The sequence below is a fragment of the Hyperoodon ampullatus genome (genome assembly GCF_949752795.1).
Source record: "Hyperoodon ampullatus genome assembly, chromosome: 13".
Taxonomy (NCBI): Eukaryota; Metazoa; Chordata; class Mammalia; order Artiodactyla; family Ziphiidae; genus Hyperoodon; species Hyperoodon ampullatus.
The window spans coordinates 15,510,924-15,529,161 of record NC_136926.1 but is presented as its reverse complement, the minus strand read 5'-3'; the positions used below and the strand labels follow the sequence as shown (position 1 = coordinate 15,529,161).

General features: G+C 50.4%; 1 protein-coding gene and 1 pseudogene across 2 annotated transcripts in view; both read right to left on the bottom strand.

Annotated features, from left to right (window-relative positions):
• The window catches only part of DTX1 (deltex E3 ubiquitin ligase 1), a gene marked incomplete at both ends in the record, with an annotated part of 35,236 nt that extends 32,610 nt beyond the window's left edge, over nt 1–2,626 (bottom strand). Inside the window, one exon of the mRNA XM_079717669.1 lies at nt 2,368–2,626. Coding sequence (XP_079573795.1) covers nt 2,368–2,626 — 259 coding nt within the window. The remainder of the gene's footprint in view (nt 1–2,367) is intronic.
• A 3,696-nt stretch (nt 2,627–6,322) lies between these two features.
• LOC307062402 (small ribosomal subunit protein uS8-like) lies at nt 6,323–6,693 on the bottom strand (annotated as a pseudogene). Its single transcript has one exon. The product of its transcript is annotated as a small ribosomal subunit protein uS8-like (transcript).
• Nucleotides 6,694–18,238: the final 11,545 nt, after the last annotated feature.

Genomic DNA, 18,238 nt, shown 5'->3' with positions numbered 1-18,238 from the left:
GTGGCCAAGTTGGCAACCTCGGGTGGGGCTTTCGCTGCTTCTGAGGACCATAAGTCACGCCCTGGAAAATCCGCCCCCGCCCCCCCCCCGCAATAGCTTTGAACCTATAGAATGCAGACCACCGAGCCAAGGAGAAAACACACTGCTTCTGCTGTCAGACCCCTGCCCTCCACCAGAGACAGTTCCAGGATAAACCAGAGAGAATGGGGCAGGGGACGCCTAGCAATTCGCCATCAGTGACTGCCTCTCTGGAAGAATTGGCACCAGGACTCAATGGTGACTTCCTCTACTCTCAGGATAAAATCCAAAGCCCTTTTCTTGGCTGTCCAGTGCTGTATGTCTGGTCCCTGCCCCAGCCTCATCGTGTACCACCTTCCCCTCATCCACTGCCCTCCAAACGCAATGGATTTGAACGTACTCTGCTCCTTCCCACCACAGGGCCTTTGCACTGGCTGTTCCCTCTGCTGGGAACCCTGTCTCCCACACTCATTCTTTAGATTTCTATTCAAACCTGACTTCCTCAGATTAGCCTTCTTGACCACTCCTAGACCAAGTTTATTTCATGTTCTCAGACCTGCAACTGATTATCTGTGTGGTTATGTGTTTGCTTACTTGCCGACTACATTGGAATCTCCAGCATAGGTCCTCCACAAATAGACCTCTCCTAAGGACCCTGGCTGTCTTTTTTTTTCTTTTTGGCCGTGCTGCGTGGCTTGCAGGATCTTAGTTCCTTGACCAGGGATTGAACCGGGGCCACGGCAGTGAAAGCGCCAAGTCCTGACCCCTGGACCACCAGGGAATTCCCTGACCTTGGCTGTCTTGCTCCTTGCAGTATTCTAGGGCTTAGCACGGGGTCTGACACCAACAGGAGGTCAGTAAATCGATGGCATGAATGAACGATTGGTACCACCAGCGACTGCTGCCAATACCTGGTGTTTTGGAACACAGACGTACTGAAAAGTAACATCAACAAACCATCTGTTATGATTTTGCCTGTGTTTCCACACTTGCTGACCACCCTGTAGGCACCAAGCAATGTTCTAGAGCAGAGCTATCCACTAGAACTTTCTTTGGTGATGGTGATGTTCTGGATCTATGCTGTCCAATACAGTAGCCACAAGACACATGCGGCTATTGAGCACTTGAAATGTGGCTAGGGAGACCGAGGAATTAAATTTTACTTAATTTTAATTAAATGTAAATTTAAATTGCCACATGGGCTTAGTGGCTACCATATTGGACAGCCCAGCTCTAAGAGAGAAGGAAAGTGTCCTACTGTCCCCAAGGTTGTTACATGCAGTTTTGTTATCTAAGGATTCACTGTAATTCCCTCAAACCTCCATCAGCTGGTCCTTGGGGGTGAACGTGCCAAGGATTCCTTGGCAGCTTCCATGAAGCAGGACCTCACCATTCCCCACTGCCCACCAAGCTTGTCGTAGAGACCACCAGGCAACAATGACTCAGGGAGATCGCCGCAGTGGTGGCAAACAAAAATGCTGAGAGTGGGACCTCCCCATTTTTATCACCATCATCACCTATCACACAGCACCAAGACTGCCACCGACCTCATCCTCTCCATCATTACCATCACACCACTCCCAAGACCACCACCAACACAACCATCAACACCACCACCACAAATTCCACAATACTACCACTGACACTATCTTCTCCATCATTACCCCCCCCACCATCAACACCACCAACACCCTCACCGCCCCCATCATTACAACCACCATCACATCACCCCAACAATACCAATACTTAGAGCCAATATAAGATACCAGTTAAGAGTTTCAGTTCTGGAAATCAATTGGGCTTAAATCCCAGCTTTAAGTTTAAATCACTCAACTTCTATGAGACTCAGTTTCTTCATCTGTATAATGGGATGGCTACTACTACCACTACTATCACTAACATAATAGTAAGACTGGCTGTAACAGTTGGAAAAAATCAAATGAGGAAGTGCATGAAAAGCCTTTTTACTATGATGATTGAGCGCTAATGATCTTCTAGGTTCTTTGCTCAGTGAGCACAATTTTATTGGATCCTCACACAGCTGTGAGAGACACTGACCCATCCATCTTGCAGATGAGGAGACTGAGGCTCAGAGAGGTGATGTAACTTGCCGACAGCCCCACTCCTAATATGAGAGGCTGGATCGGAACCCAGGTCTTCAACAGGACTTTGCTAGACTGTCCCTTTTAGGGGGAGGGGGTCGGATCAGCAGATTGGTCTTCCGCAGTTCTGTGCTCCCTGTTCAGGGATGCCGGGGGCGGGGCATTTCAGCATCCCGCCATGAAAAGAAAGGCGGTATTGTGGTGGTGGTGGTGGTGGTGGGGTGGGGAGGGTAGCGAGTCCACTCACCTGTGTCCTGGCGAAACTGGTGCATGGACTGCAGGTCGATGATGTAGGGCACCAGCTGGGCGTCCACTTGCCCCAGGACCACAGAACCACGGGCATCCTCCTTGAGCACGTTCTCGATGTGGTGGCACACGGTGGCTGTGTAGGGCCGCCAGCGGCTGTGCTCATTCAGCCACTCCCACACCACCACCCGGGCCACGTTCTGCGGTGGGAAGCCCAGCCCGTTCACGGGCATCATCACCCCCTGGCCTGGTCGTGACATGGCCGCTGCTGCCTCAGGGGCCAGGACCCTACTAGTACTGGCCCAGCTCCTCCTGGGCCTGGGAGCAGCTGGGGAACTTCCTCTCTCCCCAGGGGGGCAGCAAGGACTCTCCGGCCTCCTTTCTAACTCCCGGCCCTCTGTGAGGCCCAGAGGCCTCAGTTAAAGGAGTGTGGGCTGGTGTTCCAGGCTCCAAGACCCCTTCCCGCAGAGCCGTCTCAGATAAAGGTGGTGCTCTGGAGAGCAAGTGTCTTTCTCACGATGGGGAAAGCGGTGCTCTAGATTCCTTGGTTCCCTGGGCTCCGATAAGGGAGTGAAGCAGCCGCCTCTACTCTAGGTCCGGGCTCTTTCCTGCTGGTCTCCCGTTCTTCCTGGCCGAGCAGGGCCTGTCACCAGGAGGCCCGGCCCCAGCCCTCTGCGCTCCCCACTGCGCCCCAGACCCTGCGCCTGGCTCCAGTGGGGCTGCTTGCCTTGTCTCAGGTCCGTCCCCCCCCGACGGCTCCCGCTGAAGGGGGCGTCCCTGTCCCCGTTGTCCCCGATCCACGGCGTCCTGGAAGGCCTGGGTGGCTGAAGAACGCACGGGGGAGGGGTGCGGCGCGTACTCCCTGCCCTCCGGCCGGGCCTGCGGCTCCGGAGCTGGGCTGGGGGAAGAGGGGGGCGGGGGCCCGTGGGCACGCCCCACCCCACTCGTGCTCGCGACCTGCCAGGAGACAAGAAGGGGAGAGGGCCCTTTAAGAATAGAGCGCGGCACCCCCTCCCCCCTTCCCGGGAGAGCGATGGGTTGAGAACAATGGGGAACCGATGTGGGGGGGGGCAGCAAGGGGGGCTAAAGGGGGTCGCCTGGTCGCGCTCCCTTGGGGCAGGCCTGAAGGGAGGGCTGGGGCGGGGGCGCGATTTCCCGAAACTCCTCGCCTGCTGCGCCCCCTCCTCAGCTCCCTGAGCGCTCCCCTCCCCCGGGGCCCGCTCCTGGCCGAGGGATGCAGGGTGCGCGGGGATGTGCCAGGATGCGCGGCGCTGCAGGCTCGGCCCAGGGCCCCTCGGGGGTCGCGTCACCGAGGAGGCGAAGCCGGGAGGTGGTTCGTCTATGCCTCCCTCCCTGGGGCAACAGCCCTCCTTCCCCAGCCCAGACCTCCCCAGAGCGCGCGCGGGCCTCGCAAAGGAGCCGGGGGTGGGGTCCCTAAGCACCCCGCGCTCTCACCGCCTCTCCTCTGCTCTGCCTCGTTCTCCGGTTCACGCTTCAGCACCACCGCCTCCTGGGCTCCCCCCGGAGTGGGAGGGAGCCGCTGTCCCCCCTCCGTGCCCTTTGCCTCCCAGGCCGCGCTCCGGGGCGCTGGGCTTTCCGCACGCTTACAGACTACCCTGCCGACCGACGGACGCGTGAGCCTACTGCCGGCCGCCGGGATCCCGCGGGTGGGAGGCGGCCTCGGCCGTGCTCAGGGGAGGGAAGGGGGAGGGGGCGGAGAAGGAGGAAGGGGAGGAGACAGATCGCGGCCCTAAGCGCCAGCGGCGCTGACACGCGAGTCGCCGGGCGCCCCATATCCTCGGCTAGGCCCACCTGGAACCCCACGAGGTCTCCTGACCCAAGCAGGATGCAAGGCATGGAGTGGGGTGTCCACTGGAACGCCTGCTTGAATCTTAGTCATCTTTACATTCCAGTTGCCCAGTCCAGGGCCTGGTGCAGAATAGATGCTCAATAAATGCTTGAACGAATGGAATACGATCCAGAGATTGTTTAAAGAAAGATCTTAAAGCGTTCTAGGGTAGGCTTCTTTTCTCCTTCCACTATTCTGGGGGAGGGGAGTGAGGGGAGGCTGGCAGAGGGAATCATAGAATCTGAAGTGTAAGTATGAGACCACTGAGGCCCACAGAGGGTAAGAAATAGGCCCAGGATCACACCGCAGCTTAGAGCAGTGCCCAGACAGCACCCAGCGCTGATCCTCCTCCCGGTACCCAGTTAGCCAGCCGAGAGCCCACTCCCCCAAGGCAACTAACCCGCTCCAGGTAAGTGGGATGGCAACAACATCTTGCCTCCAGGAGGGTGGGGTGGACCTAGGCCAGGAGGCAGAGACCTTGGAGGAGGGTAAGGGTAGGCCCTCCGTCATCTCATTAAGGGATGCCTGCAAACAACAGGTGCTTGACAAATGCTTGGTGAGGGTTGGCTGGATGGAAAAGGAGGCAGGTGGTGGCAGCAGCTCAAGTGTTAATGGAATGACCAGCTCTCCCTCCTCTGGCAGGCTGAATGCAACTGAGAACACACATCATCTTGGAGGGGGAATGGACCACCCGGGGCCTGCGGGTGTTTAGATTAGGGAAGATGAAGGATGCGTCCGGGAACTCCAGCCTGGGTGGCAGATGGAGGTCACTGGCCTGTTTGGGAGCCTGTCCAGTGCAGCCCACGCTCCTCTTCCTCTCCAGGGCAGCTGGTGATAAACTAGGCAAGGTCAGGGGCAGACTGCTCAGGGGAGCTTTCCCAGAACCGAACTCTGGCTCCCCAGACAGCTGGAGTGATCTTCCCCCGACACTGCGCCCCGGGACCCCTGCTATCTCCTGCTGTCCAGTGCTCAAGGGGCTTTTCCAGGTTGGGCATGATTCTGTTTGCTTCTGCCTGCTGCAGGCTAAAGACAGAGGCTCTGTATAGAGCCAGCTCTGCAGTGCTACCGCTCCAACAGGATGGCTGAGCTCTGGGATTTTAGCCTAGGGTTCACCAATGGCTTTCCAGGGGTCCACGAGCCCTGTCCTCCCATTTACAGGCAAACTTATATGTCTGTGCATTTTTTCTAGAAGGGCTCTGGCTTCATCAGATTTTTCTCAAACGAGGCTGTGACCCAAAAGATTTGGAGCTGATGCTGAACAACCTTATGTTACAGAAGGGGATCTGGACCTCAGGGTAGAGAAGAAACTGGCTCAAGGTCACATGGAAATTTAGCAGCAAGTTGGAAAGAAGAAGCCAAGACTACAGACTGTATAATGCTATTTAAGGTCTGACTAAATGTCACCTCGTCCAGGAAACCTTCTCTGAACTCATCCCATCTTCCTCTGTGTTCCTTTGCACATACCTTGATGTGACACCCTATATCACAACTAGCCGCTTCAGTGGAATCTGTCTCTGCTAGAGTGAGACATCCATGAGATCAGAGACTGTGCCTTATTCATCTTTGTGTGGTGTGGCTGGTGTTTATTACATAAGCATTGTCGTTTATTGAGTGCCTACTATGTGCCAAGGCACTTACATAATGCTCGCTCCTCTTCACAGTTGTCCTGCAGGGTAGGTAGTATTGCCCTCATTTTACAGGTAGAAAAAATCTCCTGGACCTCAAAGGGGTTAGGTGGCTTGCCCAAGTTCCCACAGGGAGTGAGCGGCAGAGCTGGGATGTGAACCCCAAACCCTTTTGCACCACCCGCATCACCGTACTGCCATGGTGTTTGTTCAGCGACGAATGAATGGCAACCACCTGAGGATCTGGTGCAGTGTGGCCCTAATGGCCCCTCTCAGCTGGATTGTGGAGCGTCTGGAAGTACAAAACCCTGCTCCCCAGGCATCCTGGGAGACAGGGATTCCAAGGAGGGGAAAGGAATCTGGCCTTCAAGGAGCTCACAATCCACTGGGGAGGTACTCAGACACCAGTGGAGAAGCCAACAGAAGAAAAGCAATCCATCCTGAACTCTTTTAAAAATGTATTGTATATATGTATGGCATCCCTAGTAGAAGAATCCCAGGATTTTGTCTTCTGTGTGCTTCTGTCTTGCTTCTTTGAGGCCATGATACTAGCTGAGGTCATCAGTACAGTGAGTTGGGAAAAGATGATTCTGCCACTTTTCCAGATCTTTGAGTGACACGTCAAATCCGAGGCTGATCCCACTTATTTAACCCGTGTGTGAGTTTCACACTGACTTTCTTGCTCTGTGATCATCAGTGATTTCAAATTTGCTGATGTAGCCATGCTTCATCATCACAATTAGAAACCAGACGATGACTTTGGAGCATGACCTAAAGGAACTTGGAGTTTTTCTTTCTTCTCAGCATTGTTGATGCTCTTAAGAGCATTGGCCAGGATGTTCATGTGCACCATTATAGCAGCAGGGGAATATGGCAGAAAGAGATGACTCATTTTTTGTTCTCCTATCCATCCATCCGTCCATCCAACTATCCATCCATCCATCCATCCGTCCATCCACTCATCTGTACATTCAGCTGTACAAGTACCCTCCCTCCCTCCCTTTCTCCTACCTACCCATCCCTCCATCCATCTATCCACTCATCTATCTGTCCATCTATCCATCCAAAAAATACCAGACCCAGCCCATGAGCCAGGCACTAGGCTATCTGTGGAGACACAGAGATAACCCAAATAGCATGGTTCTTGCTCTCCTGTTTCTCAGAGTCTAGTGGGAGAGTGAGCTGTGAATCAAAGAATCACATAAAGTATGATTAAAATTTTGCAAGAGCTATGAAGAAGTTCAGGATATCATGAGGGCCTCTACCAGGGGTCCTACTAGGTCTGGGGAGTCAGGGAGGGCTTCTCAGAAGAGGTGACATTTCAGCTACTCCCCGAAGGATCCATAGTCTTAATGTGGCTAAGCCAGTGGGAGGAGGAGCAGGAATGTGCGAAGCCCCAGAGGTGGGAAAGAGCTTGGTGTGTTAAAGCAACAGAGAGGAGGCTGCATTGGCCACTGAGAATGGATCAGGGGTGAGCGTGGGGCAAGTCGAGGTGGGCAGGGCCACCATGCAGAGCCTAGCATGGGTTTGGGATTTTTATCCTGAGAGCCATGGGGAGTTACTGAAGGGGATTTAATGTAATCTGAGTTGTGTCTGAAAGAGCCTGACAGTAACTAGACTTTATTGAGCACCTACTGTGTGCCCAGTGCTGGGCTAAGTGCCCCAGAGGGGGAAGTGAAGATGTCGGAACCGTTTTCTCTGGGACACAGAACAGGATGGGTGACCCTGAAGACCATACCAAGGTCATGTATAATCGGGGCATGAGTCCTGGGAGGCAGATGTCACCCCTGCCCTCCACCCGGAAGAGCCAAGTGAGTTAAGACTTTTCCGAATTCTTCTTTCCAGCTCCCTACATCCTGGTGCGTGGACCAGCTGTGACCTTTCCTACAGCAGCGGGGGGAAAGTTTAAGTGGGAAATAAGAAACAGAGCAAGAAAGATTGTTTGGGTGTCTTGGGGACTGAAACAGGGCCCCTGGAACTCAGAGCGTTCTGCTGAAAACAGGGGACTTCCTCTGGCCTGCAGGATGCAGGTGGGGTGGCGAGTGGTACAAGGTCATTCGCTGCCAGCTGAGAACTGGTGGTGGAATTAGAGAAACCCCAGAATGGTAACATACACAGCTGGCCCTGGTGGGTGAGGAGTGTCCACAGGCACAGCGGCCGGTGTGGGAGCTGCTCTGATGGCCACATGTCCAGGTCGTGGGGTTGCTGCCAGGTGAACACAGATCCCTGAGCCTCACCCTAAAATTTGGATCCAGCAGGACTTGTGTGGGGCTTGAGTATCTCTGAGTGAGACAAATGGCTTACCTTAGAGCTCTGGGCCTCACTCTGGATGCACAGGAGAATCTCCTGGGGAGTGGTTAAAAACTATCCATGTCCCAAGTCCCACCCTCAGGAACTCTGATTTAGTTGGACTGGGGGTCCTGGCATCAGTAGTTTTTGGCCAGTTGTCCTTTCCTGAATTGGGGCGATTGAAACTGAGAGAGGGTTAAATCAGCCCAGGTAATTGGGCCGATAATACATAGTATGAGCTCTCAGCTCTCGTTTTGGGCCATCCGCTTGTTCGTCCAATCAGAAGATGTTTATCGAGCATCTACTATGTGCCACACACTGATCTAGGCACTGGGAATACAATAATGAGCAAAAGAGTCAAAAACCTCTGCCCTCCTGGTGCTGACATTCTAGTGGGGTGGAGGGCAGAGATAGACAGTAAACAAAGACATAAGTAAAATACATAGTATATCAGAAAGTGTAAGTGCTGTGGAGAAAAATAAAGCCTTCTTAACATTGCTGGTGGGGGTGTGAATTGGTGCTACCATGTTGGAAAACAGTCTGGCTTTATCTCCTAAAGCCGAGCATGTACGTATCCTACGACCCAGCAATTCTACTCCGAAGTATGCACTGTGGAGAAATGCTGGCCCATCTACACCAGGAATTACATGGAAGAATATTCATAGGGGCGCTATCGACTAAGTGGCCAAAATTGGGAAACACCCACATGCCCATCTATGGGAGAGCAAATGAGTAAATTCCCATGATGAAATATTACTTGGCAGTCAAAACACAGGAAATATAACCACACATTGCAATGTGGATGGATCTCTGAGATAGAATATCCAATGAAAAATGTCCCATTACGTAAACACGGTATCCTTCCTATCAAGTTAAAAGCAACTAAAAGCATACACACACATATGCAATAATAAACTATAAAGAGGAAACAAGGGAAGAATCACTATAGGATTCAGGATGAAGATTATGGTGAGGGGGTTATGATGGGGCCGGGAGAACCATCTGGTTAGATGCAGGTTATTGTCAAGGCTATAGTTTTTGTTTCGAGTGGTGGTTTCACAGGTGTTTATTATATTATTAAATTTAAAAATTAAATGCTGATGAGAGTAAGCTATGAATCGAGGGTTATGATTACCCCCTCTTTATTTTTTTGTGAACTTGGGTTAAAGAAAAAAAACAAGCAAGCAGGAGAGGGGCTAGAGCATGCTGCTGGTGGGAGGTGGATTGCAATTTTCTTTCTTTTTTTTTTTTTTTTGGCATGTGGGATCTTAGTTCCCCAACCAGGGATTGAACCCGTGCCCCTTACAATGGAGACCCTTGCAGTGGAAGTGCAGAATCTTAACCACTGGACCATCAGGGAAGTCCCAGTTTGCAATTTTCAATCAGTTAATCAAGGAAGGCGCCACTGGGGTGACCTCTGAGCCAAGACTTGAAGGAGGGGGTAGTGAACCACAGGAGAGATGTAGGGAAGGGTGTCCTAGGCAGAGGGCAAAGCAAGTGCAAACGCCCTGAGGTGGGAGTGTGCTTGGCATGCTCTAGGAATGGCAGCAGGGTCCGTGGGCTGGAGGGAGGGAGTGTGGGCACTTGTCCTGCATGGAGGAGAGAATAAAGCAGGCTTCGGGGAGGGGACAGGGAGGATGGTCCAGGGTTCCCCGAAGAGCCCAGATCCTGGATCTGCTCTTCTCAGCAATTTGCTGTTCGATTTTTTTCTTGGATTCCATGAGACACTTCAGTTTCCTTGAGGTAGTTTAACTGAGTTTCTATTACTTGCAACCCAGTGAGTCCTACTTGGTTAAATCACTGACCCTGTCTGGTCCAGGAGACCGTGGTGCAGGTTACTTTGGGAGAGGTTTCTCAAGAGATAAGTGCAAACTCGAGAGTGGATGCTGTGCAGTAGAAAACCACCTGGAGATGGGAGGAGACCCAGGCCAGCATCAGATACGGGGCATGGAATGGTAATTAGCCCATCTACTGAGTGCTTTTTAAGCATTAAGGATTTTATTAACTTCTTTCCATCCTCCTGGGTATTAATATAGATTTTACAGATGAGGAGACTGAGACCCACGGAGGTTATGACATACAAAGTGAGCGGCCGAGTGGGAAAACCCCATGTCTGGTCGACGGTGAAGCCCCTGCACCTGGGATAGGAGGTCTCTGCCTCATTTCCATTGGTGTGTCCTCTCATCTTTGGGTAACTTGGGGCAGGTGAGTCCTTGTCACTTCTCCCTCTTCTCCAGCCCCTGGGCAATCTGGAGGCCCGCGGGCAGCTCGGCGTGGTGGACGCACTCCATCCAGGACCCGCTGTGTCTCCAGCACAGAGGGAAGGGACCCAGAGAAAGAACGGGGTTCAGAGTCGGCTGTGGCGGGCACGTGGCAGGGATGCGGTGCAGCTCTGGGGTTTATGCAGAGCTGGTCCATCTGGGGAAGGCGGGGAGCAGAGAGGAGCTCTGACTTTCTCCAGGATCCTAGTGCATTTTTTTCCTCCCTCTAGAAACCGCCAGTTTCGTCCCGGGGAGGGAACGGCGGGGAGGGCTGTGAATAGAAATGGAAGCATAGCGCCCCCTGGTGGCCTATTTTGGGTCATTGCTCTAATGCTGGAGGGATTTCCAGGTAATTCATTTTATTTTTGTTGTGGTAAAAACGCATAACATAAAATTTATCGTCTTAACCACTTTGTAAGCATACAGCTCAGTAGTGTTAAGCATATTCAAATTGTTGTTCAACCAATCGTCAGAACGTTTTCATCTCATAAAACTGAAATTCTATACCCATTAAACAACTCCCCATTGCTCCCCACCCCCCGCAGGCCCTGGCAATCACCGTTTTACTTTGTCTCTATGAATTTGACTGCTCTAGGGACCTCCTATAAATGGCCTCATACAGTAGTTGTCTTTCTGTGACTGGCTTATTTCACTTAGCATAATTTCCCCAGGATTCTTTCATACTGTAGCCTGTGTCAGAATCTCCTTCCTTTTTAAGGCTGAGTAATATTCCACTGTATGTACACACCACATTTTGTTTGCTTCCACCTCTTGGTTATTGTAAATAGTACTGCTATGAACATGTGTGTGCAAATATCTGAGATCCAGCTTTCAATTCTTTCCAGTCTATACCCGGAAGTGGAATTGCTGGATCATATGTGCTATGGACTGACTTGTGTCTCTTCCCCCTCCCCCAATTCATTTGTTGAAGCCCTAACCCCACAATGTGACTCTATTTGGAGACATGGCTTTTAGGAGGTAATTAAGGTCGAACAAGGTCATATTGGGGTCCTGATCTGATAGGACTGCTGGCCTTATAAAAAGAGGAAGAGTCAGAGTTCTCTCTCTCTTCTCCTGGTCTTCATTCACACATTGAGGAAAGGCCACATGAAGCCACAACGAGAAAGTGGTCATTTACAAGCCAGGAAGAGAGCTCTCACCAGAACCTCACCAAACTGGCACCCTGATCTTAGACTTCGGGGCATACATTTCTGTTGTTTAAGCCCCCCAGTCTATGGTATTTTGTTATGGCAGCCTGGACTGACTAATACAATTTGGTAAATCTACTTTCAGTTTTTGAGGAACCGCTGTATTGTTTTCCACCGCAGCTGCACCATCTTACACTTCCACCAACAGTGCACAAGGGTTCCAATTTCTCTGCATCCTCACCAACACTTGTTATTCCCTATTTTGTTGATAGTAACCATCCTCATGGGTGTTCCAGGTAATTTTCCTCCTGACCATTCAGTGAAGGCTTATGTGTGCCCAGTACCAGACTAAGTGGGTTCCATGTTTGCCGTCATTTAATCCTCATGTTAGCAAGTGAAAGTGTTAGCATCATCCACAGTTACAGATGAGGAAACTGAGGCACAGAGGTTGGAGGGACAAGTAACTAACTTCAATGTCACCAGCCAGTAATATTTACATCAAGGGCTCAAACTTAGTTGTGTGTCTCTCTACAGCCCAGGATCTTGACAGCAATCCTATTAATCTTGGTGATGATGGTGGTGATGATGACAGCTAATGGTCACAGAGCATTATGCCTGTGCTGGGCGCCGTCCTCCACTTTTTAACATATATTTTAACCCATTTAAGTTTTACAACAATGCTATGAGATATAATATTACTATCCCCATTTAACAGATGGTGAAACTGAAGCACAGAAAACTCAAGTTGCATGCTCAAGGTCAGATGGCCACTAAATAGTGGCCAGGATTTGAAGCCAGTGTCCTATTCTGCCTTCCTATGGGCACACATAGCTTCCAGCAAATCCTATTTATGAAAATCCAAATCCTCCCAAAGTAAAAATGAGGGAGGGAGTATTTGCTGTAATAAAAGCATCACTACCACAACTCTCCCTCCTGGTGTGTATGTGATGCTGTACAGTTCGCAAAGGATTCTCATGGCTCAGAGGGATTAATCCTCATGCCACCTTTGTTGAAAAAGGACTGGTTTTGAGTATGAAAGGGCCCGTGACTGACCTGAGATCATCTCTGGGTTTCTGGGAGCTGGTACTCCAACCCTGGGCTCCCAAGGAAAGCTCAGGCATTTGTATCAAACAAATCAAGTTTGTACCTGGCTCCCTTTTTCTTTTTTCTTTTTTTTTTTTTTTTGCGGTATGTGGGCCTCTCACTGTTGTGGCCTCTCCCGTTGCGGAGCACAGGCTCCAGATGCGCAGGCTCAGCGGCCATGGCTCACGGGCCCAGCCGCTCCGCGGCATGTGGGATCCTCCAAGACCGGGGCACGAACCCGTGTCCCCTGCATCGGGAGGCGGACTCTCAACCACTGCGCCACCAGGGAAGCCCCCTTTTTCTTTTTTGTTTAAATTTTTATTTTAAATTCACTTTGAGGGGCTTCCCTGGTGGCACAGTGGTTAAGAATCCACCTGCAAATTCAGGGGACACGGGTTCGAGCCCTGGTCCGGGAAGATCCCACATGCTGCGGAGCAACTAAGCCCGCGAGCCACAACTGCTGAGCCCGTGTGCCACAACTACTGAAGCCCACACGCCTAGAGCCTGTGCTCTGCAACAAGAGAAGCCACCGCAATAAGAAGCCCGTGCACCGCAACGAAGAGTAGCCCCCACTCACCGCAACTAGAGAAAGCCCACGTGAAGCAACGAAGACCCAATGCAGCCAAACATAAATAAATAATAAATAAATAAAAAGAAAATTATTTAAAAAAATTCATTTTGGACTTAAAGAGAAGTTGCAAAGAATGCAATGAATTATTGTATATCCTTCACTCAGAGTCTCCAAATGTTACCATTTTACCGTATTTACTTTCTTTCTCTCTCTCTCTCCAGTTGATTGGATGAGGCCCACCCTCATTATGGAAAGTAATCTGCTTTACTCAAAGTCTTCCAATTTAAATGCTAATCACATCTAAAAATACCTTCACAGCAACATCTCAACTGGTGTATAACCAAACATGTGGGCACTATAGCCAGGCCAAGGGAACACATACAATTACCCATCCCAGCTCTCAAGGTTCTTTCATCCTTCTGCTTTTCTGTCCTAGATGTGTTGATATTTCAGCCTTGGCATTGTCACCTCAAGGTTACAAGATGGCTGCTGAACTCCAGAAATCACAATCTCAGACAACAATACTGTCCAGAGCAGTGGCCAGGGAAAAGAATATAAAAAAGGTCTTTTCTTTGCCCGTCTCTCTCTTAATAGAGAGTCTGGGAATAGACTGGAAGACAGTCTTCCCAGAATCCCTTAGAAGACTGCTCTCTATGTTTAATTGGCCAGAATAAGGTCACATGTCCACCTCTAGACCAATCACTGGAAAGGGGACACAGGATGCCAGAATTGGCTTAGACCAATCAAGACTCATCCCCTGACACCAAGTGGATGAATTTGGGTAGCAAGGGAAAATAGAGGAATTACTGCTGGGTAGGCAACCAACAGCGCTGGTGTGTACTTGATGCTTCTTAAACGCTGAGGAGTGAACCAATGGATGACTTAAACTTGGTAGAGGCAAGAGTTCGATAAAGCAAACCAAGTGTGTGGAGAGTTGGCTTGGGTCTCCTTTGCAGGCTTAGCTTTCATGGCTTGCCCAGTGCCCTTGACCATGAACAGGCTATCTGGGAGACCCTAGCTGGTCAGGTAGACAGGGCAGCCCAGTTACAGGGGAAGAAGTGGCCACCACCAGCCTTTGTCCTCTCTGATGTGACAATCTGGCTCTGTCCCATGGCCTCCCAGCCTGGGCTCTGGCCAACCCTCTGACACCGGGACAGCCATCTGCTGTTCTAGAAGCTGACTCTGCAGGCGGGAGACTGTGGAGATTTCCCCAGCAGAGAGCGGGGGTGGAAGGAGAGAGGGAAGAGGAGGAGCTCTCAACCCCAAAGCTAACAGCCAGTAAGAGAGGTCAAGGGTGGGCTTCCCTGGTGGCGCAGTGGTTGAGAGTCTGCTTGCCGATGCAGGGGACACGCGTATGTGCCCCGGTCTGGAAAGATCCCACATGCCACGGAGCGGCTGGGGCCCATGAGCCATGGCCGCTGAGCCTGCGTGTCCGGAGCCTGTGCTCCGTAACGGGAGAGGCCACAACAGTGAGAGGCCCACATACAGCTAAAAAAAAAAAAAAAAAAGAGAGAGAGGTCAAGGGTATCCTGAAATGGGTTGGAAAATTCAATCCTCATTTATAGGATACTTTCCAAGCCTTTTCACATTTATCGTCTTGTTTAAGTATCCCCACAGGCAAGGGAGACAGATATCATTCTTCTCATTATATGGATGAGGCTCTGGAGGTCCAGAAAGTCAAAAAGCCTTGCCCAAGGCCACTGTATGCATTTCCTATTGCTGCTGTAACAAATGACCGCAGACTTAGTGGCTTTAAACAATACAAATTTATTATCTTACAGTTCAGAAGGTCAGAAATCCTAAAGTCAAGGTGTTGGCAGGACTGCATTCATTCTGAAGTCTTCAAGGGAGAGTCTGTTTCTGTGCATTTTCCAGCTTCTAAAGGCCACTGTGTTCCTTGGCTTGTGGCCCCTTCCTCCATCTTCAAGGCCAGCAGCGTAGCATCTTCCAATCACACCGCCTTTCCTCACTCTGACTTCCTGCCTCCCTCTTCTAAGGATGCTTGCGATTACATTGGGCCCACCATCTGGATAATCCAGGACAATCTCCTCATGTCAAGGTCCTTAACTTAATCACATCTGCAAAGTTCTTTTTGCCATGTGCGGTAACATATTTGTCACTTGTGGAGATCAGGATGTGGACATCTTTGGAAAGACATTATTCAACCTATCGTAGTTACCCAGCTGAGAACTTCTGAGCCCCTACATTGCTCCTTTGCCCTTCTCCTCAGCAGTTTCACTGTGGCTGCAGTCACTGACAGATCCTGTTTGTGCCTTGCACACCCCAGTGGCAGCATTTCAGTGGATCCTGCATTTGCCATTTTTAGGTAAGGAATGAACACATGGGCCCTGGAGTCTGGTTGTCTGAGTTGAAATCCTAGCTTCTACTCTTCCTAGTTGTGTGATGTTGGGCAAGTTACTTTACTTTTTTGTAGCTCTGCTTTCTCATCTGTAAAATGGGGATGATGAATAATAGATACCTGTCCCCTAGGTGTGGAGTATGAGGATTAAATGATTTAATGAACGTTGAGTGCTCAGAACAATGTCTGGTTCATAATAACTTCAGTACATGTTAGCTTGCTTTTTTGTTTTTAATTGAAGGCATGACAGCCCATCATTTACTCTCTACCAGTGTGATTTGCTCTCTTCTAACTTTGGGGTCTGAAGGTGTCAGGGTATTTAATGCCAGCCGCTGCAACAGACAAACCTGGAATCACAGTGGCTAAACACACTAATCTTTGACTTATCACTACTTTGAAATCATGATAGTTATTAGACTGGAGTCTTCATTTCAGCCAAGGCCCAAGGGCTGGGCTAATCAATGGGGACCTTGGGGGCTGTAGCTGAGGGGTTTCTATGTCTGCCAGGCTCTCGGGTGGGATTGTAACCCCTGATGGTGAGGCTCTTTCTCTGGGACTGGGATCATTACAGCTGCAGTGAGGGTCACCTGGCCCAAGTTGGGGTAGGGGGCTGCTGCTCGGGTTCAGGGCTCAGCTGGGAGTATTCTGGAGGTTTCTCATCACTCAAGGAGAATCTTTTTGTTCTTGATGACCCACGGCCATTTGAACATTTTCTCCACGCAGGCTGAGATCCACAATGGTTCACTAGCTTCCAAAGCCAGGTTTATAGGAGTCCATATAGCTAAGAAATTAAATGCTTAGAATTCAGAGGCAAAGAGGCCCAGGGTAGAATCCCATCAGCCTACTTACTTGCTGCAGGCCCTTTTGAGGCTTGAAGGAGACAAGACACTTATCTCTCAACATCCTTCCCATCTCCCACAAACTACTGCCCCCCAAATCAAGGCCTTTCTCCTCCCAGTGCTATGGCCACCAAACCCACTTCCCTGCCCCCAGCCCAACACCACTGTCCTTTTCTCTTATGGTAAACGAAGTGAGCATTTTCCATGTTTAAAGATCTTTTTTTTTTTTTGCGGTACGCAGGCCTCTCACTGTTGTGGCCTCTCCCGTTGCGGAGCACAGGCTCCGGACGCGCAGGCTCAGCGGCCATGGCTCACGGACCCAGCCGCTCCGCGGCATGTGGGATCCTCCCGGACCGGGGCACGAGCCCGTGCCCCCTGCATCCACAGGCGGACTCTCAACCACTGCGCCACCAGGGAAGCCCCTAAAGATCATTTTAACATCTTTTTTCATGAATTGTCCGTTCATAGTTTTCGTCCATTTTTCTATCTGGTTTTCACATTTTCCCCTCAAATTTAAAGGGTTATTCATATATTAGTGAGAATGGCCCTTTATCCATGATACATGTTATAAATATCTTCTCCCAGTTTGTCACTTGTCTTTTGACTTCGCAAGTTTTATGTAGTCAAATGTACTAATCTTTTATTGCATTTGGGTTTTGAGTCATAGTTAGAGGCCTTTTTTTTTTTTTTTGCGGTACGCGGGCCTCTCACTGTTGTGGCCTCTCCCGTTGCGGAGCACAGGCTCCGGACGCGCAGGTTCAGCGGCCATGGCTCACGGGCCCAGCTGCTCCGCAGCATGTGGCATCTTCCCAGACCGGGGCACGAACCCGTGTCCCCTGCATCGGCAGGCGGACTCTCAACCACTGCGCCACCAGGGAAGCCCCTAGAGGCCTTTTTTCCCCACACACAAGTTATGGAGGAATTCACCCATACATATACTTCTAGGAATTGCAGTTTCATTTTTTACATCTAGATGCTCATCATTTAGGAGTTTATTCTTTTTTTTAAAATAAATTTATTTATTTATTTTTTGCTGCGTTGGGTTTTCGTTGCTGCACGCGGGCTTTCTCTAGTTGCGGGGAGTGGGGACTATTCTTCGTTGTGGTGCGCGGGCTTCTCATTGCGGTGGCTTCTCTTGTTGTGGAGCACTGGCTCTATGTGCGTGGGCTTCAGTAGTTGTGGCTCGCAGGCTCTAGAGCACAGGCTCAGTAGTTGTGGCGCACGGGCTTAAGTTGCTCTGCGGCACGTGGGATCTTCCTAGACTAGGGCTCGAAACCATGTCCCCTGCATTGGCAGGCGGATTCTTAACCACTGCACCACCCAGGGAAGTCCCAGGAGTTTATTCTTCTGTGTTGTGTGAGCAGTGGATACTGGGTCAAAAGAAAAGAAAAACAGAGAAAGTATTTTTGGGACAACTGGTAAAATTCGAATAAAGACCCTGTATTAGACAACAGTATTAAGTAAATGGTAAATTTCCTGAGTGGTACTGTGGTTATGAAGGATAGTGTCTTTTCTCTTATGTGACCACCTGCAGTTTTTAGGGTTGATGCGTCACTATGTCTTCAATTAACTCTCAAATGGTTGAGCAAAATTACATATAAGTATGAAGAGACTTAATAAAATGTGACAAAATATTAGCAATTGATGACAGGCATATGGATATTTATTATACTTTACTATTCTTGCAACTTTTCTTGAGGTTCAAACTTTTGAAAAATAAAAAGCCCGGAGGTAGAGTGCCACTGCAAGGTTTGAGCAGGCTGACGAGGGCGCCGGGCCCCTTTAAGATGGCCCCGTCCCTTACGTCCCGCCCCCAGGCCCCGCCCACCCGGAAGGGCTCGGCCCAAG